The sequence below is a fragment of the Balaenoptera ricei genome, chromosome 16, assembly GCF_028023285.1.
Source record: "Balaenoptera ricei isolate mBalRic1 chromosome 16, mBalRic1.hap2, whole genome shotgun sequence".
In the NCBI taxonomy this organism is placed as follows: domain Eukaryota; kingdom Metazoa; phylum Chordata; class Mammalia; order Artiodactyla; family Balaenopteridae; genus Balaenoptera; species Balaenoptera ricei.
In genome coordinates, this window is record NC_082654.1 from 117957225 (window position 1) to 117984918 (window position 27694).

At 38.5% G+C, this 27694-nt stretch overlaps 1 protein-coding gene across 23 annotated transcripts in view; it reads right to left on the reverse strand.

Annotated features, from left to right (window-relative positions):
* ANK3 (ankyrin 3) overlaps positions 1 to 27694 on the reverse strand; it is a 687375-nt gene that overhangs the window by 127949 nt on the left and 531732 nt on the right. For 22 of the 23 annotated variants that reach the window (XM_059900926.1, XM_059900918.1, XM_059900920.1 and 19 more), the window contains 9 exons: positions 27549 to 27647; positions 27163 to 27261; positions 20421 to 20618; positions 15949 to 16047; positions 8532 to 8630; positions 8346 to 8444; positions 7695 to 7790; positions 3522 to 3594; positions 3298 to 3360 (listed from right to left, as the gene is read on the reverse strand). In XM_059900926.1, coding sequence (XP_059756909.1) covers positions 3298 to 3360; positions 3522 to 3594; positions 7695 to 7790; positions 8346 to 8444; positions 8532 to 8630; positions 15949 to 16047; positions 20421 to 20618; positions 27163 to 27261; positions 27549 to 27647 — 925 coding nt within the window. The remainder of the gene's footprint in view (positions 1 to 3297; positions 3361 to 3521; positions 3595 to 7694; positions 7791 to 8345; positions 8445 to 8531; positions 8631 to 15948; positions 16048 to 20420; positions 20619 to 27162; positions 27262 to 27548; positions 27648 to 27694) is intronic. The other variant, XM_059900917.1, reaches the window with a different exon arrangement.

Consider the following 27694-nt stretch of genomic DNA (forward strand, 5'->3'; position numbering starts at 1 on the left):
TCCCTCCCTCCCCCTGCTCTCTCCCAATTTCATTTTTTCTTTCTTTTTAGTTACAAACTGAATTGCAATACATAAGACTCTAAGTGGTACTAGAATCAACAATAATTTTGCATGTATATTAATTTTATATGCGTGTCACGTATTTTCTGGGAAAGAAGAAAGTAGAGCATTAAGGTATTTGTGAATCAGTCTGGCCCTCTGAGGAGCTCTGTTTACCCCTTACCTGTAGAACATGCAGGCTTATCACCTGCTTAAAATTGTCTCTGTAGCTCTGCTGTGCTGACACTTCAACCTCTGTTCTACTCTGTAACTTGGCTCCATTGTTCCCTTAGGCCATTAATTGATAACATTTTTAGCCTTATTTTTCTGAAAAATTTTTTTGAGAAATTAATCTAAGTGTTTTTTTACCTATACTAATTTCTCATAGTGGATCAAAGAGAGAAGAGAAGGAGAAAGCGAAGATAAAAGAAAAGAGAAAGGAGGAGGAAAAGAGACTACCTTTGGCACTCTTCTCCTAATATTCCACTCAACTTTTATAATTTAGGATTAAAGTTACATTTTCCCATGTTACAAACTGATTCTTCTTTTGTTAAGAAAAACCGGCAGCATATATTGCTTATTATTTTTATTTGCTTTTAAAAGCTGCTGATATTCTTAGCACCTGGGATACCTCAAGAACTTACTAGCTCTTATGTAGGGAGATTCACAACATGCTGTGGTTTCACAGAAATAGACATTTGCCTCCGTCCATAAGGGCTTAATGAAACAGGCAGCACCAAATCAGCCTACAGTGGCAAAGCCCTGGCAAGACTAAAGTTGTAGGGATCCTTTTAGAATTTAACTTTCAAAATGATTTGTTGTGGGATTTGGAGTAGAATAGAAATGCTAGTTCATGCAGCAGAGAATGATACAAATATGTGATAAAGGGCTACTGTGGCTTACCAGACTTCATGAAAGCAAAACTTAGGGACACTGGCCGATAGTAATATTAATAGGACTCAATTAAGTATATATTATAACCTTGGAAATATCTTCATCTTCAATCATAGATTTTTGGTATTTATCATCTATGGACAAAGCAATAGCCCTGTACACTCTGCTTTGATCAGACTATACCTCAAACGTGGTGTTCGGTTCTGGCCACCTCAGTTTGAGATGGATACAGACACAATGAAATGTACATAGGAGATTGACCATGATAGTATGGGAACAGGGGAAGGAAGTGCCAATAGTATGCCCAGAGGAAGAAACACTAAGAAATACGAAAAGCATTTTTAAATATCAGAAGGATTGTTCCGTGAATGAGGCAGCTTTTGTTGTAAATAGTGCCAAAGAGATCAGTTTGAATCACTGAGTTAAGGCCTGAATCAGTGACAATAATGCTCCCTAAAATGAAGAATATTTAAAGTCAGAGTTGTTCACATGGAATAGGCAGTCTGGGAATTAGGGAATTCCCATGATGGACGCATTTGGGCATAGGATCTCGTAACAGAGGTAATTCCAGCACTACGTGACGGTTGTTCAGACTGAGTGACCTTTAACCAACTCCCTTTCAACATTAAATGCTACAACATTATGAAGTCAAGAGCCATTTTATTCCAACAGCCCCTGGACACATCCATAAAGCAAGGGCTAAGTTTAAAGAAAGATGGATAAAATGAGAATGAAAATTTGCTTATTCATTTCAAATTCCCAAGCTGAGATCAATCTAAAGGAAATGATTGTCATTTCCAGTTAAACAGCTAAATGAAATATCTTCAAATGAAGAGATTCAAAATGCCTTCTTTTTGGAAATTAGTTATCCACATGTATAAGGTTGTTACATAGTCCATTCAAACTTGGCCTCTCATCAATGCAGCTATTTGGGGATATCTTGTTAGAAACTAGCAAGTTTTTAGGTCTGTGACTGTCATATTATATCTCATAATAATTTCATTTGACACCATATTTTGTGAGTGTATGCATCTTTGTGAGAACATCACTTTCCTTTTATCTTCTGCACAGGTGAAATTACTCTGAAAATGTTGCATAAGAAAGCAGCGAAATATAATATGACGTAAGGCATATTACTCATAGAGTCCTAACGAAGATGCAAATATTATCCACTGGGGGATAAACAGAGGTAAACATATAGTTGATGGTTTACAGAAAAAGAAAGAAAAATGATGAGTAGAAGCCTTTAATATTTATCAAAACATTTACAAACAATGAGACAGGTACTTTCAGGTCCCTAAATGACCATCAAGACATTAGCTCTCCTAGGCGGGCAATCCCTGGCTACAACGCACTTACACTTGGCAGTCATTGGAACTGAGAAAGCTAAAGTGACTTTGGATCAGGTAGGCTTTCCCACTATTTAGGTTTCCAATGAAATCTGGACAAATCAAAGAAGGAACCAGTAATTACAATACAGCCAACCCAGAGGCAGAGAAAGACTAGCTGCACTAAGACTGATCCAAGAGAAAAATACAACATGAGAGATGGAAAATGGAGAAGCAATCAGAACACTGTTTGGGAGAGTCAGATGATGCAGAAAAGAAACATAATATAAATTCTACTCTAAGTAAACATTTCATTATTTCAGTAAAAAGGCCAAAATTTGCCATCTTTATCATATTTATTTACTGTAAAAATGCTAGTTTTCCAATGAACAATAAGGATGTCATTCATTAATATAACTACATAACATGACCTCGTCATACGCACTGATTTTTAAGTAAGGCAGAAAACTAGTAGTTTCTTTTAAGCACATGAAGAATAGTTACAATCATCTATAATTTGTCTTTCATGAAATTAATATTGAAAACTTACATTTTGAAAGCAGTTTTGTTCGGGTTGAGTTTTCATTATGAGTTCAAGTTCAAAAGTAGCTTTCACTGCAAAGCTTAGAGTACATCTTAGAATGGGCGTTTGATCCCTTCCTTTATAAACCCTCTCTTATTAAAAAAAAATTTTAGATATGAACATTAATCAGATTTTACTTTCTAGATTTTCAAATGTAAACAAAAAAAACAATTTTTTTCTGCTTAATAGAAACAAATAGTAAGAAAGTAATCCAGATAGTTAGTTAACACTTGCATTTTCAAATTGAAAAATGCGTTCAAGGAGAGGGGATTCAAAGAGACTAAAAGAAGACAGTCAGTGATACCAAATACATGTTGTTTAAATGATACGTTAATTAACAATTGCAAGATAAAATGAAAAGTTAGTAACTCAAGGAAGGGTTACATTTCAAAGATAAGAAATGGAAGATAAAGCTGGTAGTTAAATTTTATCACAATAAAAATTCGCAAATACCTTCTTCAACATCTGAGATATATTCGCCATCACTGAGCATTTCAGGGGCGTTGGCTTTACGAACTGCATGATTTAAGTGAACAATGTAAGTGTGAAAAATGCATGCTCTTGATACTACAATGAAACATATTAATGCTTCTAAAAACATTTTGCAATGAATTTTCTTCAGGAAAAAAATACAAAGTCACTCTTTGTTACTACGAACTCAAAGGAGGTTTTCATACCTTCATCATCAGACATGTCAAGAACTTCATTCATCGTTTCTGGAACATTCATTTTGTGCTTCTCTATGACAGTCTAGTAACAAAGAAAGCAGTCATTTTAGTATGAGCAGACAGGACATTTTACTGAGACTATTCATTTCTTCCTAAATTCATCTGTTGGTTTACTGTGGGATTTGTGTGTTGAATATCTTGAAGCCCCCCTCATACAAAACGACATCAAAATTATGCCTTCGTAGCACTAAGTTCCTCATCATATACATGGCAGAGAACGAATACAAGGTGAAAGAATTCTAGTGGCAAAGTGCACCAGCTTAAAAGCTTTAGGTCCCCAATAAAGTTTTTCAAAGGAGAAAAAGGAGAGAGATACTGCCTCCCTTAGTTCATTGCTATACTTCTTCATGGTCTTCATGGATCTGCCACCCCATTCCACTAAAAGTCTTAGCTGAAGATAAGCCAAATGATGGGCAAGAAGCATGACTTTATTGCTTGTGCCAAGCCAGCCCCTTCTCGTTTTCCCTTCCTATGTGTATGTTTTAATTTCTAGAATAAATCACAATATTGAGACTCCAATAAATTATATAACTTTTACAACCATGTGTTTGCAGAAAATATTTTAGAGGTAATGCATTTGCAGGATAATTTTAACTGCCACAAAATTTTAAAGAATGGTATACAGTATGACAGAGCAAAGGCTTTACTGAATCTTTTACTTGCTCTTCGATGACTTTTCGCCTAGATAGATTGTATCCATCCAAAGAACACTGACAGTATTACTTGTTTGAAAATATTAATGACTTAATATGTTTTTGTTTAAAAATGAGTCCTCTTTTAATCTGAGCATATAAAAGACTAATGGTACAAGTCATGTTGAAGTAAAGCATTATTTTGTATTTTTTTTCCAGCATGTAATACTGTAATTGAACATTTTCAAAAAATAAATATTTTATATTAGAACAGTTTTAGATTTACAGAAAAATTGCGAGGATAGTAGAGAGTGTTCACCCAGTTTTCCCTATGATTAACACATATTAGCATGGTACCTTTGTCACAATTCATGAACCAATATTGATTTATTATTATTAATTAAAGTCTATATTTTATTCAGATTTCCTTAGCTTTTGCCAAATATCCTTTTTCAGTTCTAGCATCCCATCCAGGATACCATGTTATCATTCGCTGTCAATCTCCTTAGGCTCCTATGGCTAAGTTTCTCAGACTTTCCTTGTTTTTAATGACCTTGACAGTTTTGGGGTGAACTGGTCAGGTATTTTGTAGAATGTCCCTTAACTGAGATTCATCTCATGTTTTTCTCATTGATTAGACTGGGGTTATATGTTTTGGGGAGGAGGACCACTGTGGTAAAATGTCATTTTCATTACATCACATCAAGGGCATATACTGTCAACATGATTTACCAGGGTTGACGTTGTACTTGGTCATCTGGCTGAAGCAGTGTTGGTCAGCTTTCTCCACTGTAATGTACTCTATTTCCCCTGCTCTCCACACTATTTTCTTCCGAGGGAAGTTACTATACTCAGACACACTTGAGCAGTGGGGAATCATGATCTACCTCTCGGAGGGGAAAGTATTTTCATAAATTATTTGGAATTCTTTTGCCTGAGAAATCTGCCTCTTCCTCCATAGTTATTCAATCATTTATCCGTATCAGTATGAACTCATGGATATATATTTTATACTTTGCACTATACCCCAATACTATTTTATTTCTTTTGTTCAAATTGTTCTGGCTTTGGCCATTGGGAAGTCTTTCAGTGGATTCCCGTGTCCCTTTAACACGTCCCATCATCTTGTGTATGTGTTTATTTATTTATTTACCGGGAGGGCCTTACTTTTTGGCACTACCAGAGGTTCCAGGCTCATCTTGTATATTTCCTGCCCCAGTTGTAGATTTTGTCATTTCTCCAAGGAGCCCTGGTTCCCTCCATTAGAGAATGCTGTTAGAAACCAACATCTGAGTGATAGAAGTAGTCTGCTTGTTGCTACTGAGGGAATTTTAAACAACGCAATTTAAATAGCTTAATTCATATCTTTTGAATATCCGCTTCTAGCCACTCAGTTTCCTACTCTGTCATGATTGTAATGTCATTAACTAAAGCATCTTTCTGAGAATTGCCATATCCAACATGGCACTCCTATCAAAGATGCAGTATTCTTTTTAAGGCTGCTGAAGAGCTGATGCCTGCTTAAGGAGACAATGGTCGCTGGGGCTTCCATAACGGTCTGAACAAAGACCCACCTGCGGGCGGCTGCACTGTGCTTAGTTAGTTTAAGGGCACACACCCCACCCTGAATCCCGTCAGTCCTCTCTGAGCTAGATGACAGGCAACTGCAAAGGCAGGGCTGACAAGGTGGTGTCTCAGCTTGAAATAAAGTCTCAAATACCACAGTGCTGGGCTAGGTCTTAGGGACTTCAATGGACTCTTTTCTAGTCAATGTGAGCGTTTCATTTGGCAGAAGCCTCATTTACTTCACCAGGCAAACTGGACCTTCCTGTTAGCATGAGTAGTCTTTTCTCTCTGGCAGAAAATCACCTACCAAGTCAGCTGATGATGTTGAGTGAGAAGTGGCATGACTCCTGTGCACATTCTTTCACTAGGAACCGGAGCCCTAAAACCCTTTTCTCTCAGTCCATTTCCTGAGTCTGTAACTTTACTTTCCCTGTGTGTAACTTTATTTTCTCCTAAAGCTCTTTTTGATATCAAAGAAACATTTTGAACTTCCCTAACAGGTGAGAAAATCATTGACATTTAATCAAATAAGATTTATATTTTGAACTATTATACCATCTTCAGTTCTCTAACATTGAAACAGAAGTTTCACATATTTATTTCAGTGACTTCAAATCTTTTATAGCATGGTGACACGTGGCTGTTATTTAATACCTTGTCCTTCTCTCCTTTCCTACTCCCAAGAGAGTTACACGGCATATCTATAAAATTAAGGTTAATAAACATTATTTATTTAAACTCTTTTCTCGAGAATTTAATGATAGATTTTAAGATGATGAAATACTCAAGAGGTATATGAAAGCAATATGTAGGAATTTATTTCTATTCCAGCTATATCTTAAAGTTAGAAACGTGCCCTGGTTGACAACCCTTGCTCTAGTCCATTAAAGCTACTGTTTTCTCTTTTGCAAATGACAGCATTTCTCTTTTGTGATCAGTAGGCTGAATTTTTAGTTTCTAAAACCTGTACACAGCCAAACAACGCAACCGGCAGGTAGCAACAGAATCCTTCAAGCCACGGTGTTTTGTACGAAGCACTGTATATCCAGACTGCAGACGTGAACTCTGCCTTCTTCATGTTGGAAGGTGGCATATGAGAAAAGGAAGCACAGCTGATGATTCCAAGTGTTGCAGAGTCCTAAACTGACACTGTACCGACTCAATCTCGGGCCTGTGTGTTGAGTCATGCAGTCAGGAATAACTCAAGTAAACCTCTGACATGGGGCAATATCTGCTCTTGATTCCAAAGTTACCAAATCCCGATGGGGTTCAAAGGCACCAGATGGGGTTCCAAAGAAGTGATTTATCCTAGAGGTTGGCAGCTTGTGAAAATATGTGATGCAATAAGGCCTCCTGGTAAAGATTTACTTTAAGTTTGAATACAACATCCTATTGTTTTTCCTAGGAAAACTCCAGTAGGTGAATGGAAGAGAAGCGAGCGTGGTGGGAAAAACTGATTTGGATCCTATCTCTAATGTTTCTCTAACAAGGCAAACATATTTTTACAATAATGATGACAATGTACCCATTATCATTTGTGAGTTAAAATATTTTAAAGAACCAACTTATAGTTTTCATCTTTCTTGCATTGCCAAAGAAGGATGTCAAAACATCTCATTAAAAAAATTTTTTATATCAAAATAAAGAAATACATTTAGCTTTCTATGGAACTAAAACCTCTGTAGCTTTTTGAAAGGTATAACTTTTGAAAAGGTATTTTTAGTGTTTTGAATTTTTCTTCCCATCAGAAATGAGAGTTTTGCTTTGCTGACTGCCATCAAGGAGGTGACAGCATTTGGAAATACGGTGCTTAGTTTCTGAATGGAGGAAAAAAGGTTCATCTCCCCAAAGCCTGGAAAAACCTACAATCTGAGAACTGGCTCCTGCGGTAACGGGGTTACAAGGTCTGGCATCCACTACTCACAGTCGTGGTCACAGTCTCTTCAGTTACCACCTTCAGGGTGTCCACCACTGAGATGTAGCCAAGCCTCCGGGCAATGGCCAGGGCAGTGTTTCCATTCTGGGAAGAGGGAAACGTGGACAAGGAATTACAAGTCATTCCACGTGTCTCAGCGCCTGTGTGTTTCCACACATTTGCCTTTACAAACGTAAGGCGAGTGTCTCACCAGTCCTCTCCCACTGTCATACCCAAAACGCTGTTTCATTAAAGACATACCTTGCACAAAACCCACCTAACCTGTCTGTACTCATACAGTAGAGTCTGGGCTGCTACACATGGAATCCGAGAGGCTTTTAATGTTTTATGTAATCAAGGAAACAAACACGTGCTTCTTCTTATGTATGTACTCCCTACTGGGTAGCTGTGGGTATGTAGTTTTTAAGTGGGAAACGTTAATCACATCTCTCTCTGGACAACTCACAACAATACAAAAAGTTAACAAAAGTTACAATAACAAAAGCTATTGCCCTTTTCCCTTCATTCTACTGAATGCTCTGTTTATGCCTACTAAACATAGAAAGTCAAAAAGCAACCTTGTCCAATAAAAAATGTAAGAAGACACCAGCACCCAGGCCCAGCTCCCCCCTCATCACTTAGCTGGCCCTTTGCTCTTACCACAGTGAGTTCATTGGGGGAGGCATTGTTCTGAAGCAAGACGTTGATTATATGCGTGTGTCCCTGTTGAGCTGCTTGGTGTAACGGCGTATACCCATTCTGTAGAAGGAAGATGGAAGAAAAGACTCTTACTTCCTTGGACACAAGATCAATGACTTGGTAGATACAAAGGAGAAAGGAGTTTACCTTTGTTTTGGCGTTCACTTTTGCAGAATGCTGGAGCAGGAAGTTAACAATCTTGATGTTTCCATAGTGGCAGCCCACATGTAGCGGTGTGTATCCCATCTGTAATTATATATATATATATATATATATATATATATATATATATATATATATATATATATATATTTAAAAAAAAGAAACATCCTAAGTATACTTTCAGTAACAGATATCCTAAATAGAAGCAAAAGTGTTATTTAACCTTTCTTAACGCAGCAGAAAGAGTTTTTTTTCCCTATATAAAACAAATGTCACTGATAATTCTCAGAGCTAATCTGAGGTATAAATAACAATACCACCTCACATGGAAATAGTTACTAAATGTCCCAAAGTGCTCGCTCTAGCATCGGCTCATTTTATTCCCATAACAACTTTTCAAGATAGGACGAAAAGATGGAACAACAGACAGTCTAGACAGAAGGATCCAGTGGCTTCTTGCAGAGGGTCAGAAGCGTGCTCAATGGACAGACTTGGACTAGCATTTATTCAACACTCTACTCTCTAAAAGCATAAAATTGAGGTTAAAAAATGTTAAGTGGTTAAGTGATCATGAAAGCAGTAGATGATGATCAGAGTGTATGACGGAGATAGGAAGGATAGAAACACTGAAGCAGGAGAGGCTGGTGTGAGTTCAGGAGGTCTGCGATGTACGAACTTGATCTAGGAATAGATGCTCTAGTTAAAGTCTTCTGCCTACCTAGCTAGAGCCCCACAGTTTGAAAACCACTCATTTAGACAAAGCAATGGATTGCTTCTCCAATTAATATCCACTGACCCCTGAGGGGCTATAAATTCCATCTATTAAAAAATATATCATGTGTGTATGTATGTGTATGTATATATAGATACATACACACACACACACACACACATATATATTCTAGATAATTATTTTTTAAAAAAAGGATATTCCAGATATTTTTTCTAGATGGCCATAATGTAACAGACTCCACCACACAATTTCAGGGCCCATGGCCAATCTCTGTATACGATGACACTGGCAGCACCAGATCACTGAAAGGGAGAGCATAGACTTTTAATAATATTTCTAAATGCGCATGGGTCAGGGGTCCATGTTTTCAAGTGTCTGCATCTCGTATGTGATGGCATTAATGTGTCTTTATGGTGACTCTGTGCTACAGACTGAATGTTTGTATCCCCTAAAAGTTGTATGCTGAAACCCTAATCCCAGTGTAATGGTATTTAGAGATGGAACCGTTGGCAGGTAATTCGGTCATGAGGGTGGAGCCCTCATGAGTGGGATTAGTGCCCTTATAAGAAGAGAAAGGAGACGGCCTGCCTCTTCTCTTTTCTACCTACTACCAGCACCTTGATCTTGGACTTCCCAACCTCCAGAACTCTGAGAAATAAAGGTTTGTCCAGGCTATAGTATTCTTGTTATAGCAGCCTAAACTAACTAAGACACTCCAGCAAATGGGTGTATTTGAATTTGAAAAGGGGACGTCCGGAACACAGCTGATTGTGGAAGGTGAAGACACCTCAGCAGGGATGTGCTGCCCTAAAGAACTGACTCTGGTTGGATTCTATTCTATGAACTGAACTGTAAGTGCAGCCACACTGACCAGACCCTGCTGATAAGCTCACCGTAACCACATGTATATGAGTCTGACTTAGGACCCCTAAAGCTGCTTCATGCACGATGAAGGGTATCCCATTTTGGGGACCAGAATTCACCTGCCTGCTTTGCAGGGTTCTTTCTTGGTACTGAGGAACTCAGGATACTGTGTTAGGAATCAGAATGCTGCTTAGGGAGGGAGGCATGAAAACAGTTTTCTCCTACCAGTTCTCAGTACAATTAGCTTAACTGACTGAAGTAACATTATTCCCAGTGTTAGTGGCAGAGGACTGATCCCAAGCCAAAAGATTACAGAAAATATTTAAAAATTTTAAATATTAAGGAACTCTTCAAGGTTCTGGTCAACATGCCTAAGCGATGATGCAACAGTTTCCAATGGCTACTGTGCTACTGTATTGATCAGATTTTTAAAAGAAATTGAATTATTCTAAGTACCTTAATGTACAGTTTCTTCTCATCCTCATAGCTTCACTGTCACTCCTAGTAAAACCCGAAGTCATTACAGTGGACTGTTAGGACGTGGTTGGTCTGGACCCTGCTCTCCAATTCCCATCTATTACATCTCTGAGTTCATCTCCTACGAGTCTCTCCCTTGTTCACGCTGCTCTAAGACATTGGTCTTCTTGCTGCTCCACAAATACTACAGTATTTTATTAAAAATACATATGCATGCCAGGAAGATTTAGTTTTCATCCAGAGAAACCAAAACTGGGGCTCCTCCATTCATTGAGGGTCACAAAGTTCCCATGGTAAACGGCACCTTGCACAAACATGCCCGGAGAGATGTGGTTTGGGAAATTCCCTTCAACTAGTGGCAATACATTTTGGAAAGACCAACTCTTTTTTCTTTAATAACTAAGGAACAGTCATAGTTCAGATAACTGAGCAGTCTTTACTTCCTTTTTTCACTGTTGCCTACTTATACCATCATTACAAGCTGAAGTTAAGTCATCTTCTTTAGGCAATACTGAAAGGGTGTATTTGTGTAGGAAGAGCAAACAGGTACAGATGGAATATTCAGGCTGGTGTTTCTGATCTGTGGTACCTGAGCATGAGATCTTACTGAGCAGTAGTTAAGTGCCTCCCTATGCAACATGGTTTGAGAAAGCGGGAGCAGGAAATCCACACTATTTCCTCACCTCCTAAACCTGTGCTCTCTCGAGTCTGTCTTTGGCCTTCCCTGCACTTGGCATAGTCTTCCTCAGTGAACACATCCACTCACAACTACAATTATTCCCTGATTTTATTTCAGTTAAAATTTTTGTTTTCAAATTTTTTATGTTGATACTATTGTTTTAGGGAATACCTTTCTCTTGTCACATGTTACACTAAATATTAATAATATGGCAGACTGTAAGATATTTTTATAAATAGCTTTTTCATAATTTTAGTTCAATAAAACTGATTGAGATTGAAAAGTTGCATTTAGTAACAGACAGAGATTTTTCCTTTAGAAAACAAACTCTGAAAATAAACTCTCAGTATCTCATTTCCTGAAGGTGCTACAGTTGAACGTCTTAGCACGCTAAAAAGGGAAAAAAAGTTGAAAAAATTTCTCCTGTGATTTTTTTACTTTATTGTTCACCTCCAAAATTAGTGTGGGATTAAAATAGAAAACAAAACAAAGATCCTCTCAGGTACTACAGAAGAGTCAAAGATTATGAAAGAGTATTTCCATAATGATAGAAGAAAAATAAGGCAATTGTCATCTCCATCCCTAACCCAGCCTATCCCACTTCTGACACCCCTTATAACTTCTTTGACCATTTCTCTTTCTACTGGCACCTTCCTCTTAGCCTACTAACATACTGCCATACGTCCAAACTTGGAAACAATAATCACTCCTTTCAAATATTTCTCTCCTTTCCTGGGTCTATATTCTCTTAAATCTTCTTGAAAAAAACCCCATTTTTATTCACCATTCCCTTCCATTTTCCCCATATCTCACCATCTCCACTACTCCAGTGAAACTGCCTTCTAATAACCCCGGTGCCACTCCAGTACACGTGTTTTAGTGCTTTCTCTTCTGTGACACACTCTCCTTGACAGTCTTCAGTTACTTGGCATCCATGTCATATTCTTTCCCGATTTCCCTCCTGCCCTCAGTCAGGCCTTCTTCCTTCCACCTCCTCTATCCACTTTAAAATATCGTTGATCCTAGGGATTTTGTCTTTGATTTCCTCCACACTGTTCCTCAACGATCACGTCCACATTCACAACTTCAACTGATACATTTATTCTGACCATGTCCAAATCGGTACCTTTAGTCCAGATGCCCCTTCTGTATCCCAGACCAAAACTTTAGTCATTTACTAGCGGTCTCTACCTAGACAGCCCCTAGGTAATGTAAGACTCAACACACACAATACAGAACTCATGGTGCTCTTTCTCCAACCAGCTTCTTCTCCTTCACTTCCTGTCTCATTGAATGGGACTTGTGATCACCTGGTTACAGAGCCACGTCCTTAGATCCATCCTGAATTTCTCACTTTTCCTTAGTCCCTATATACACATGGTCTCAAGTCTTATTGTTCGTACTTGTTAAGTACTTCTTCAATTTCTCTCTTGTTTACCGACATCCCATCTGCCCCTTAGTTGAGGCCGTCTCTATTCTTCATCTGGACCTCAGCAATAGCCTTCTAACGGCCCCTGCTCCAAACTCTTTTACCAACTTGTTCTTTGCATTGTCTCCTAGGATCTTTCTAAATATCTGATCTTATCATCTTCTGTTTACAACCTTTCAAGGCTTCCCAGTACAAACAGGATGAAAAACTTAAGCCTGGCACATCAAGGCCCTCTGAGATCATCTTAATTATCTAGCAGTATCTTGGGGCGTGCCCCCAATTTTTTCTCATGTTCCTGTGATGCTGAACCAGCTATAGACCCCTTCTATACTCCCACCTTTGTAAATAATTCAGTTAATGCCAATATCTCTACATTTATTTATTTACACATGGGGTTAAAATCAGGCTTTGGACCAACTAGCTATGTTACCTTACATGAGTAATTACCTTTCTGTGCCTCAGTTTCTGTAAAATAGGGATACTAATTTTATCAACCTTATAAGATAGTCATAGGATTAAACAAATTCATAAGGGTAAATGCTTAGAACAGTATCTGACACAGAGAAAATGAGTAGTAAATTTTGCTATTATTATTACATTTTTATTGTTGCGCCTCCCTCTCTAGACTATGAATTCTGTGAGGACAAGGAACATATCACCCAGGTAAGAATCTAACAACTAGTGAGAGCTCTAGAAACAAATGTGAAATGAGTATGTATCAAATAAACATTTTTCATGATTTTACACACATTAAAAGAAAGCTAATTGAACTATTTACTTGCTAATCAGTACCTCCGAGAATCAGTGCTTTGGTGTGTTTTGGGGTGGTCTAAATAAAATGCTTCCAGAGATTATCCTTTTAAAAAGCAAAAGAAGTGGCTTCATTTCAGCTGTACGACTCTGAGCATTAAACCCTGTGGCCAGCCGCACAATTTAGTCTAAACTGATTTGGTGAACTTCAAATACAAAGTGAGGTGGAGCTGTGGTGGGTCAGCAGGCCAGTGGGAAGGCTGCAAGGCTGTTACCAGGATGTTCTGGTCTCTTCCCCACGAGAGAAAAGAGCTCTTGATAATTTAATTATTACTATTTTAAAATTGAAGCCAGTGACTCAAATGGTACCATACGTTCTACCTGTCGGCTGCTTGGGGATGTCGTCTTTACCAGGAAGAATTTGGAAGCTCATGGGATATAATCAACTCCTTATTTACAAGGCTAGGAAGCAAATCCAAGCAACCCATCTCTTTGCACTCCTGCTCTACTCAACTACGGGACAATCATAGCCTCACTTCTTTTTGGTGCTGTGATCTTTGCTGAGAAGAAAAAGGAAGGGAAAATTTTTTTTCAGAGACAGAGAGATGCTTACTGAACTACATCACCTGTAAAGGGCAGGAAAAGGTACATGCTTCAGAAATATTATACTGAGTACAAAAATGATTACAGACTGTGACCTGAGTTGGACAGGGTTAGGAGGAAACCCTGGTGGAGACCCGATACTCTTCAACCGTGGGGTTGCTTTTGCAAATCTGGAACAGAAGGTTCACGGCACCATTTCTTCTCCTCCCAACCTGCCCCTGAGAATCACTGCCTTAATCCCTGACTGAATTTTGGCGGTGTATATGTTGGATGTGTTGAGATAAAAAGTACTGAGAAACAGAACCCTGTTATTGCCTTCTCAAATTTTTAATTTATAAAGGCAGAGGGCACCAAATAAAATGTTTATAAGTCTGTGTGTGTATGTGTGTGTGTCAATAAAACAACCCAGGGTGAATCTATTTACCGTGAAGTTGCAAATTTCTAAAGTAAAGATTTCTTTTCTGATGAAAGTGTACAAGCACAGTAAAGAATATAAGCTAAATCCAGTCTGAGCTTTTCAGATTGAAAAATGCTTGTATTTTCATGGAAAGTAACAAGAAACCATTCAGCCACTACTGTCGCCTTTACTGGTTTCTTTGTTAAACATTCAGCTACGTAGTAAGGCATTCAGGGTTAAGGGGTTCTTTTAGAATGAAAAATTTGGAAAGAAACAGAATAGAGAGAACTGGGTACTTAGGCTACCAAAGAGGCCATGGGGACTTGAAGGGCACGAGGCATTTCAGAAATGGGAGTGAGGGAGGCTACCTGGGTCACAGCTCTATCTAGGACTACCCCAGCCAGGGACCATTATATTTGCTTCACTATTTTAATACAGAGTTTAAAAAGCGTAAAGGATCTTGTCTGGTCACGTCTCCTTTGGGCAGATTCTTTCTAATAGAATGCAGTATGGGTGGAGAAGCCACAGCCCTAGAGAGTCAGAACACCCTGCAAAGGGTGTAGTCTACTCAGGGCTGCTTCCTGGGCTCGTCCCGTAAATCCAGCCTGATTCTGATGTCTGCAATACCTTTTTACCTGGCTAATTCCTGGTGACCCTTCTGTGTTATTAATATCTTCAATATCTGTCCACACACCTCAGAATCCATCTCTATTATACACAAAAATGTTCGTATTCACAGTATAATAGTTAACAAGTATTCATTTTTGTGTCAAAAATGTGATACACAGAAACAAAGTTACATTTTGAAGTAGATACAAGTTTGACATGAAGAGTAACAAAATTAAGCGCTGAAAGAAAATATTCAGAGAAAGACTGATATGAAGTCTTATCTTTGATGATGACACAAAACATGCGTTTGTCTTATGTGAGTTTGAAATGGTGGCATTCTATGAGATTAATCAGAAGTTTCTTTTTGAAAAGATAACTATTTTGGCTGAGAGAGGGAAGGAGTTGCTAGCGATCATATACACCATAAGAAATTTAGCAAGTGAGTAGTAGTTGAATAAAAATGTATCCTCTTCCATAGACTATGCCTGAACAAAGTTAGAGGTCATCAGTTACTGACAAATTTTTCTGTATGCATTTCTTAAAACTCAGTCACAAAAACTAAAAAAGGTACAAGCTTTCACACTCTGCCCTTGATGGGCAGGTGTGTTGTAACAAGGATTAATAAATTGCATTAACACAGGAGGCAGCAATATGCAGCTACATAAAGTATTCAGGCCAGTAAAGGTAAAAGCACCTGGGACACCACAACCAGAGACACTGGTGTCCCTTGTACTGATACACGTTTGAAATACTGAGTATAAAAGATATGATGGAAGATTTATTTTTCCCCCTAGAAAACTGTACTTGTTCCATACAAGGAGTCACAATGACACTCTGGATGGGCAAAATCTTTTTGTGTACCTTTGTCTGGATGTCCACGTGTGCCCCCTGGTTTACTAGGACTTCGGCCACATTCACTCTATCTTCCTGAGCAGCCAAATGGAGTGGGGTCAGGCCACTCTGCAAAAGATGAAAGTGGTCATCTTACAGGAGGGATGGAGGACACACAGGCATGCTGGAGAAACAACTTCGGACTTCAAGAAGAGTAAGTCTACAATTTCTATGTTTAAAAAAAATCTATAGAGTAAGTTTATATACGAGCATGTGACAACATGGTTATCTGCAGGCTTAATGAAAAATTTCAATCATCCTCAGAAGTGGAGGGAATGGGCTGAACCTTGTGTACTGATCACAGACGCAGCAATTATCAAGGTTTTCCTATGTTTGCTTCATCCAGCCCTACTTCCTGTTGGTTCTTTGCTTTGCGGAAGAATTTTAAAGCAAATCCCAGACATTATATCATTTTCCTCTCATGTACTTCAGTGTTCACTTTTTTAAAATAGAGACTTTTAATTTTTTTACAAAATTATGCAAGAGTTCTAACGCACTACCAATGCATTACTAGCTTTAGAAAAATTCATTAAAATAAAAACTGTTTATAAGTTGAATACTGACATATGATGATATCATTTTCTCCATTAAATATTAATACCCAAGGCTGACAAATATTTTCTTTATGTTGCTTCTGGGTAGGAAAAATGGTCTGTGAAATGTAATATAAAGGCTGTCTCATGAGAATGTAATATGAAGGCTATCTCATGAAAATTTCCAGGTCATTTAATGAGACTGGATACTTGAAATTGACTCTACCACAGAATGGACAGGCTATGTGGTTATCCCAATGGCCAAGAAAAGAATCACTAAGACTGCACCCTGGTTTAAAAATCCTCTGTAGCTGTATTTTTCATAAATAACATTTAAGAGAAAGTAAGCTGGTGTAAGTGTGTCCAGATTCTTTTCTTTCATCCATTATGAGCACACAAGTTAATGTCTTGAGTCCTAACAGCCTTCTTTCTCCTGCTCCACATCTGTGTAGCAAGGCCATCAACCTGTCCTATTTGTCAGAGGAAAGGCGTGAACCAAAAGCCACGTCAGGAAGGGCACAGAACCCTCGAGATGCTGAACAGTATTTATTTAGGGGCTGCTGTTCCATCAAACTAATGACAGGACTCAAGAAGAGTCATTCACTCTTGACTTTCTAATACTGTTTACAGACTTTTGGAAGAAGCTCACCCAAACTGAATAAAAGAGGAAATAGGAAAAGGAGGACTGGTGCCTTCACTTGAAATCCAAGAAAAATAAGCCTGGGGCCGAAACTGGCACCACCCAAACAGTGACATAATCATAGAACAATGTTCCACGTTCCACTTTAGAGGCAACAGATATTTGCAGCTGTAACATTTTGTAAAAGTGTCACAATCCCCTATTCTAAGTTTGAGACTTTCCAAACCTTCTGAAGAACTTTACTGAGTGGTTCTCAGCACAGCTGGGGGAATGTACTGTGGCTGGTGCCCTACTTTCTCACGTCCCCCCCATGGACATTCATGCTGTCCACTCTACCTCTGGCCTGGAGTCACCTCCAGCTTTCCTGGGCTTCCCTCTCTCTCCCCTGGTCTCGAAAAGGGCTTCACTGTTATTATTTATGTGCGAACCACCTACGTGCTCACTTGTGTCGAGACCGTCATAATCCTGTATTTAAACTCTTTTCTCACCTGTATTCCTCAAACCACTGTGAGCTTCTTGAGGCAACTATCGTACCTTTAATCCTTGTATAACCAGTCGAGTATCTAGCGTTTAATCCACCCACTAATCGACTGAGTCAGAGGAAAAAGCAAGCATCTTTCGGTAAAATAGTATAACTTAAATAAAGAAAAAATTATTTTTACCTTCATGATTTAAAAAACAAAATGTGATGGTTAAAACAGCCCTGTGTGAGTTCAGAAGTTATCTATTAACCTTTTATAAAGGTTTTGAGCATGGCTCATTTTAAAAATGGCATTTATTGGGCACAGAGAGAATACCACCAACTTGGAATAGCAACAGCTCTGCTTCGTATTCTATTAGCTGTGTAAATATAGCTACTTGTGGTCTGCAAAATTCGTGTGGGAAAGCGGGAACGTCAAAAGCAAAATTGCATCAGATCAAACACTAGTACTTAGGCAGGAACTTAGGTTCATGGTCTCTTTTTCTTAAAAATCTGGGAACTGCTGGTGAATAGCAGGAAAAGAAATAAGTGAAAACAATAAAGTGTTTGGTTCAATAATACTTTTCACGAAAGCTAAATCTTTCCTTTAATATTCATTGTTTAGCAAGGAAATAAAGTCTAGTGTGAAATGGGGAAGTGGGATGGGGAGGGGGGAAGGGGTGGAGGGAAAGTAACTGATGTCTAAAACTCTGGCAGCTTAGGAAAAATGGACAGAACACCTGTCAGAGTCCTTACTGAATAGAGCTCTGCTGATTTTCTGTTTTCACACTGGAACTTATTTAATACTTGATACAGAAAATGACTACTGAGAAAGGAAGCAAAGACTTACAAATGCCTTCTTATTAGACCATTTCTAGGCACTGTGAAGTTCCTGAAAGTTCCTTAAGTACAGTGTGCTAATGGGAATTTCCTTGGTGATAATATTTGCTTATGTAGAGTTTATTCAGGAAGGTGGCTGGACATTTCCAGGCTTCCTTGGTTTACTATGTCTTTTGGTCCTCAGAATTCCCTTGGCTAATCTCCCTCTAGTCTACCAAAGTAGACACTGAGAAATTCTTTCTGAAGTGTTCTCAGCCTAAATCTTTTAAAAATGATTTTAAGGTGAATTCAAGGCTAAATATGTATATTGCCATTGGTTAGCTAAAGGAATTTAAAGGAAAAAAAAGTTTATTACACAATACTTTGGTGTCAAACCTATAGAAAATGGTCACCTGTTAACCAGTTGTTCAGGTTTGTATTGTCTCTGGGAGAATTAATGAGATATAATATTCTGGGCTCCTAGGAAAATAAACACTAATGGATGCCAGAATGTGCTTCAATTTGAGAAGGCCACGTCCTCCATCTCATTAAGACAGGTTGAATTTTGCAGCAAACTATTATAAGGCTGGTCTACATATTAGTATATGAACCTTAGAAATTCAACAGCTCAAACAAATCCTGATTATAATGACTATTTGAAATTGCTTCGTGATTCCTGTTAATGCTGAGGCATACATTCCAAAGGAATGTTTAAAAAGAAAGATATGAGAAAAGCAAATCAGTACACGAGAAAAAAAATGAAAATTGTGTTTGATTTGCAATGATCACAAAGGATTTTCAAGATACTAAAACTTCTGCTTAGAAGAAGGTGCTGAATGTTATTTCATCTTCCTGACATTTCTGGGAATTAAATACTGTTGTCTTTATTAGAGAATGAAACTGAGGCTCAGAGATGTCACATAACTTGTCCAATCAAGTTACACGTCAAGTAGGAGTCAGATTTAGGATTCATACCCAGGAAATTCAAAGCCCCTGTGATTACAAAACACAGGCCACATATATTAAAATATTTAAACTACTTATTATTCATTGCCATAAAACTGCTATCTTGAAACTCTACTCCAATATCTGAGCTATGGCTGAGAAACGTCATAGCTGTGCCATCACCATCCTGTAGAGGAGAAGCTACATAACAGGGAGTTTGGATTATCGGGAATTTGGGGACACTCTTGCAGGTTTTTTTTTTTTATCTGAAGACTAAGGAACATCTGTCTTGTACTTTGGGCAGATCTCAGACTCAGGTATTAATAAGCAGGTCAGTAAACCCAAATTCTCTGCTAGGCACAGTGGAGACAGTGACCTCCTTAACGTGTCTCTGGGTAACTGTGGGCTGGACTTTCACAAAGCTCTTCACTAACCATGGGGATGTCAAATGTGAGGTCAGGGGAGTTTGAAGACTTCTGGGAACAGAGACTTAAAAAGTTCCCTGGCACTGCCAAATTTACCTACAGAGACTAACCTTTTGATCTATGGAGTAAGATAGCTACTCTAAATTTCTGTTAATAAAATGAACTCTCTGAAGGCAGACCTGTTTCCAGTTTCTTTTTGTAACCTAGGACTTAAAACTGGGACAGGCAGTAGGTACCCCCCAAATGTCTGTGGCACAGATCAACCTACAACTTTTTATTTACAACCTACAACTTCTTATTTACTATGTTCTGGTTGCCCTTTGACTTTACATTATAACAAAAACTTCACATTACTAGAACAATTTTGTGGACCTCATTTTTATGGCTCTATGTTACTCACCGGTATGACTTTGCAGTTATTGACTTAACATTCTCTTATTGTTTAAACAGATTTTTTTCAAGTTTTTCCTATGATAAATAACATTTTGGTACATACTTCTGTGCATACTACACTTTGCACTTTCTATTTGACCTGAATTTTTCATGGCTTCTTAGTTGTCTTTTTGAAGGTGAGGTTTTGTTGCGCTGTATGCTTTGCAGAGGAAAAAAGAAAAGGTTACCTTATTGCTCAAGTTCACATTAGCATTTCTGCTGAGGAGCAGCGACACCATGTCCACATGTCCTTCCTGAGCTGCAAGATGGACAGAAGCAATTCCTTGCCGGGTAACTGCGTTTGCATCAGCACCATATTCCAGCAGAGTTGTCGCTATGTCCATCTGGTTCTTTTTGGCAGCGATGTGCAGTGGTGTATAACCATTCTGTCAACACAAACCACTTGGTCACATGCCCAGTCACAAGATAAAAATGTGTGCAGTGCATTTTCAAATAGTATGCTTCCCTTTCTAGTGATTTTCTTTGATGGTTTAAAAAAATCATTAGCAAGTAAGCAAACCCTGAGAAATCAAGAAGTGCTATTTTTTTTTTTTTCCTTAGATTCCGTATATATGTGTTAGCATACTGTATTTGTTTTTCTCTTTCTGACTTACTTCACTCTGTATGACAGACTCTAACTCCATCCACCTCATTACAAATACCTCCATTTCATTTCTTTTTATGGCTGAGTAATATTCCATTGTATATATGTGTGGCAAGACGGGAATAAAGACACAGACCTACTAGAGAATGGACTTGAGGATATGGGGAGGGGGTGGGGTGAGATGTGACAGGGTAAGAGAGTGTCATGGACATATATACACTACCAAATGTAAAATAGATAGCTAGTGGGAAGCAGCCGCATAGCACAGGGAGATCAGCTCGGTGCTTTGTGACCACCTAGAGGGGTGGGATGGGGAGGGTGGGAGGGAGGGAGATGCAAGAGGGAAGAGAAATGGGAACATATTGTATATGTATAACTGATTCACTTTGTTATAAAGCATAAGCTAACACACTATTGCAAGGCAATTATACTTCAATAAAGATGTTTAAAAAAAAAAAAAAAAAAGAAGTGCTATTAACATAGTGCCCTCATGTCTCCCACATTCCTAAATAGGGAAAACGTACTATAGAGAGTTTAATGCAAAAGAGTCAGAGTGCCAGTGGTTTTACAAACGGATGGTAGCACTCCCTAGCACAGGTAGTTCTGTTAGTAGGTGCTCAATAATTACTTGCCAAATATATCAGGAATGAGAGGAAATCCAACTAGGAAACAGACAAATGGTACCACCAGGGCAGGTTCAGAGCCATTATTCAACTTTTAAAATCCCTTTACTAGCCTATTGCTTACAAGTTGAAATTTTAAATTTTCATGGTAGTCAAGATACTGTAATCTACTCCCATTTGCCATTCTGATTGCCTCTTTTATGAAACTCCAGTCATGCTTCAGCTAGACTGGTCCCCAAACAACATATGGCTCATGTTTCTGTCTTGCCTTACTCTACCAAGAATGCTTTTCTCCAACATGCCCTTGGGACCAGCATCTTTCATTGGAAGGTTCAGCTCAAGGGTCACACCCCCATGAAATGTTTCACCTCCCCTTCCACTCTTATACCTGCCCCTCACTTGGCTGACTCCAATCAAAATCCCGGAGATGTTTAGTGGCACTCTTCTTCATATATCTGTCTCCTCCTACTAAAATGCAAATTTGTTAAGGGAAAGTATTGTGCCACATTTGTCTTTGTATCTCTAGAGCCTGGCAATGACTGGCAAATCCTTAGATTTGAGTCAAGCTTACTAGAGCTTTCAGAACATCCTGGGATCCTTCTCTTGGTTGACCTCTGGTGCTCAGAGGTGGAAGGAACCAAAATTCCGTTGACAAATTGTTAATAAGCTGCCTCAGGAGCCCTCAGAGTCCTCTGTCCTAAGAAAAAAGGTCCCCTGCCTTAGAGAACCCTGTCCTGACTCACAGTCATTTAAGAGGAATGCAAAATTACATTTTGACATAGGCCTGAATCTAATTACATAAAAAATGCCAATGAAAAACTAGAATTTTTTTTTTTTGGTATAGACAAGAGGATTTAGAGAAAGAAAATAGAAAGAAAAAAGAATAATTAGAATTTATAAAATACAAATAGGATTTATATTTGGGAATATGATCCAAATCTGGACAACAGATCAGTCACAATCTTTCCAAGCCCTAAGGATGGGTCAGAAACAACTCAGAGGGCAGTGGGGGGCTACTGGTCGACCAGCCTACTGTAATTAACCCTCATGTTTATGTCAGTGGTATGTTCTACTGTGACAGCATTTCTCACTTGACAAACATTCTTTCTATAATTGATTCTAGAAGATTTAAGGTTGTTTGATATAAACTGAAGAAAGTGGAAATGCCACTTCCAGACTCTCTGAAACCAGCCTCTGCCGAACAGGATGGGCCAGGGTAGAAGATTTTATACTCCTATTTTTAGTTTTGACCTATTGCCATCTGGAAACCCCAGCTGACCTCAGAAGCATTTGGCCCTCTGCTCAGACACACCCTAAAGAGATCATCTTCAGAGCCAAATGCAGATCTTTGGACTGAGCCCAACTCTACAGTGAGTGACAGGAGGGTGTGAGCTGTTTTACTACCATCCCCACCCCTGAAAAAAAGGGAAAATTCACAAAGCAGTGGTAGGAAACCTGATTAGTCAAGACTCTTAACATGAGATAATTAGAGTGGTAAAGGCAAGATAAAGTCAGAGCGCAGCTTCTAATCATGCATCTTATCAGTCAATAACTTCTCAACCTCTAAAGGTAAGTCGATATCCTCTGAGATGTGACAATCCTCTTGATTACTTTTAATTCCACCAAGAAATCATTAATTCTTAAAAAACAGAGAAGCTCTGACATCTCTGTAATGCATGCCAATTCCAGACAAGTTACTCATTATTACTGAGGGGTTTATTCTGAGCTCCTTACCTGAGATACAAAGGAAACTATAAAGCAAGGGAAAAACAATTTAGGGTATTATTTTAGAATGGCTAGTTCATCTCAGAAAGACTTAAGAAATATTTCGAATAATAAACAAGTAGTTTATCTTGAGACCTATAATAAAATTTTCCAAACTTCCTAACTTCTTTCTAATTTCTAGAAAGTTAAAGGAGTCTTACTTGCCATACTAAAGGAGACAGATACATTTATCAGAAGAGACATAAAATAGTGAGAGACTGAACTAGAGAATAATCTCAATCAGTACCTTTTTCCTCTTGATGTAGAGGACAAAGTGCATGCCATGTGTCCTTTTGCATTTCAAGATTAAAAACAAGAGCACATGTAATTTTAACTTATTAAAAGTAATATATTTACACTGTACTTTATATTTTTCCCCCAAACCTTCACAATATCTACTTATCCATGTCAACAGATATACTGCACAGCTTATGAAAGAGAAATCTGACAAATAGTAAGTTAAGGCTCACTAACCCTTCCACAACCTGTGCCCAGGTTATTCCTGAACTCAAGCCAATCCTCTTTCCAGCACAGTGTCCTGCCTCAGGAAACAGATCTGGCTAAAATGGATTAGAGGAGCCCATCTAGTTTTTCAGCACCCTCCTTCCTCTTCCATTAGCAAAAGTCACATCGTGTTTCTAGGGCACATGTGGGTAAGAAACTATGTCCACAATTCTACAAAAGGGAAGAAAGGGCAACAAGAAAGCATCATGTACTCCAAGAAGCAAGGATGTGAATAAGGAAGAGGTAGCGTGGAAGGCACAGCTGTCTGTCATATCCATACGCATGCTTAGCTCTGTTGAGTTTTTGTCCCTCCTTTCTCACCACTACCTGAATTCAGAAATGCTGTAGCCTCCCTAGAGGAAAGAAGGCTATTTGCCTACCCTATATCCATTCTCCTTCCTTCCTTAATAAAAGAACCTCTGGTGTTGTGCCCTGCTGAAAACTACATTTCCCAGCTTCCCCTGCAGAAAGAAGTGGCCAATGAGATGTAAGGAGAAATGGCTGGGTGGAGCTTCTGGCAATGCCCTGCTGTCTGACTTTCTTTCTTCTTCTTCTTTTTTATTTTTTTTTTAATGTTGTGTTTTCTCAATCCATCCTACTGGTGATTAGGGTACTTTATACCATGTTATGAGGGCACATTTATCAGTCTGCTTTTCAAATATTACTCTTCTACCTTCTTCCAACCCACTGTTCCTCTTTTGCGATGTCCTATTCAGTTTAAAGAAATCAGAAAAAAATGACAAAACAAATTTAATTTTGTTTGAAAAAGTTTAGTCCCTATGAAAACCCATCCTACCTATATGTGACAGGCCCTCCAAGGGGGCCTGCCCAAACAGTAAGAGCTGCCCCTGTGGGCTAATTGTGTCTGACTTTCTTTACTGCCTGGCAGCCTGAGTGACAATAGCTGGAAGAAAGACCCAAAAAATCACAGGAAATTTTCTTCAACACTCTGGAAACACTGAACCAGCAACAACACCTGCCTACCTCCAGACTGTTTATGACAAGAGAAAAAATAGAACCTCAACAGTTTAATCCACCGTAGCTAGGTCTTTTTTCTACCAGGTGAACCAAATCCTAACTGACAGAACTGGCTTTGCTCAGGATCAAAGTCTAGAAAACGCTCCTGACCAGGACCACGGCCTCAGAAAGTGGGGATGGTTGGACATGTGTCAGACATGGCATTACAGAGACTCTTACGGAGGCAACTGCACTATGGGAATGAGAATGAATGTCCTCTTAGAAAAGCCTGTGTTCAACTGACTGTAAAAGATATGCTGAAGGCTAAAGGGCTGTTAAAGAACTGCTTTTCAACTCTTTGTCAAAGATGTTTTGCAGATTGGGAACTGTGAAGTCTTGTTGGACAAATACGAAGCTGGAAATCAACTACAAATATATCAACTATTGACCTGTTTCAGAGTTATTTGTGGATGAAAAGGTGGATTGGACTCATTTTGTTTCACTTATTTATGACTTTTGTCAATTCTAAACTACTTAGCACTAGTTATGACAAAATTATTACTCTCATGTGAGGAGTGAATAGTTCACTTATTAATTATTTACTGCTTGCCTGCCATGAACCTGAGGGTATTTATAACATAAGAAAAGTGGCCCAGGCTTAAAGGGATATGAAAATAAACAAATGAAATGGACAACTATTAAATTACACTGTAAATTTTTCTCATTTTAAAACTTGTGGTAAAATATACATTACATAAAACTTACCATTTAAGTGTACAGTCAATGGCATGAAGTACATTCACAATGTTCTCTGTTCATTACCACCATCCATCTCTAAACTGAAACTCTACCCATTCAACACTAACTCCCCATTCTTTCCTTCCCTCAGCCCCTGGCAACCAGCATTCTACATTGTGTCTCCACATGAAATCATACAGTATTTGTCCTTTGATATGCCTGGCTTATTTCATTCAGCATAGTATCTCTGAGGTTCATTCATGTCGTAGCATGTGTCAGAATTCCCTTCCTTCTTAAGACTGAATAATATTCCATTGCATGTATAGACCACATTTGGTTTATCCATTCATGCTTTCATGGACACTTGGGTTGCTTCTACACTTTGGCTATTGTGAATAATGCTGCTATTCATTTTTTTTTTTTTAAATAAAGTTTTTTCAAAAGTCAAGGGATGGCTTTATGATAGAAAGAATGTCAGGGCTAGAAATTATGGGAAAAAGCCGCTCTTAGATGAAAAGCAAGTTTGGGGGCTTGATTTTGAATTGCACATTTCACTGGGTACAATTCTGAAGACGATGGGGCAGGAGATGATTGAGAAATACAGGAAAAAAGGTTCTGAAGAGAAATAACTTTCAAAGATCACATACTCTCTAAATGGAGAAAGTACCTGAAAACTTTATCTCTGAAAGTATCCAAAGTAATTTAGAATAGCCCAAATTCTTTGATTTGTGTGTACAAGAGATTTGATCTGAACACTAAGTTTAAAGGAGAACACTATAGCTGCCCCCAAATGGAAGAGCTAAACAAATACAAAAAGCCGGAGGGATGCTAAAAGTTCCTTCAACCGACAGTATTTAGGAAAAGAATGGGATAGTATTTAAATTGTGCTCTGTATCATTCCAGCGTTCTCTGATCATAGCTACCTGCTCAACAACAGCGAACTCATTAAACCAACAGCACTATGCTAACCTATCGTTAAATAAACCCTTTATGATTTGCTTCTCAAGTCAGAATACCAGAGTCATAAGAAAGCCATTCACTCTAAGTATCTCTTTTCTGAGAAATCTCTGTTGTCTACCGGTCAAAAATGACCTAACAATAAGAATAAAGATTCTCCTACTGTATAGCACAGGGAACTATATTCTATATGCTGTGATGAACCATAATGGAAAAGAATATGAAAAAGAATGTATATATCTGTATAACTGATTCACTTTGCTGTACAGCAGAAATTAACGCAACATTGTAAATCAACTATACTTCAATAAAATAAATTTTAAAAAAAGAATAAAGATTCTCCTTAGCAATAATAACAACACATGAGCAAAACCTCCCAACTTATTTTATTAAGCACACATAAACCACTTGAAGGCAATGTTTTATGGCCAGGAAAATGTAACATATATTTTATAACTTTGACAAATGAGAACTTTCTTACTCCCTCTGGCTGTTCTTATGTTTTTAGTCTGGCTAAAGAGGACTTCAACTTTTTTTCCTGGATTTTCCCCAGGCTCCAGGATGTCCTGGATTTTCAAGGAATATCCACGGACAAGTAAATATTTATTGAGCATCTACCACAGAAGTTGACTAAATAGCTGAAGGCACAGATTTCCTAAGGCACTTATATTTCCATGATCTTTAAGTGATGCCTAAACTAGGAGGGTGATACAGATGAAGCCAAAGTAAATATACATATAGAGACTGCCCCTCAGTCTCCTCATGCTGTCAAGTTACAGGTACCTTTGCAGCCGCATGGGGTGAGGCTCCTTGGTCCAGAAGCAGAAGGGCCACCTTCTGATTATCGTAATGTGCAGCTACATGCAGTGGAGTTAGCCCGCTCTGAAAACACGTGCAGAAACAACAACCAGTGTCAAAGCGCCTTAATGTCAGAGGCCTAGATTTAGGAGATGGGATTAGATTGGATACAACACACAGTGTAGTTTACATTCCAGTTTCCACAACACTTGGACCCCAGCTTTCACCTCCTATTTGTGCAGTGATCTTCATCCTATGAGACTTAAATATGGATTAGTTATAACTTAGGTGGCTGTTGGTGAATGTTAGCAAGTGCCTGTTTTTTGTTATCATGGGAGTGGCCTGTTACAGGTTGGCCGATGACCCCATACCTTCCCAGCAGCATCTGGAGATGCACTTTTCTGTAGCAGGAGACTGGCTACTTCAAGCTTCCCATATTTTGCTGCCACATGAAGGGGAGTAAATCCTTTCTGAAAAGATAAACAGAAAAATAATGAATGATAGAAATGATACAAAG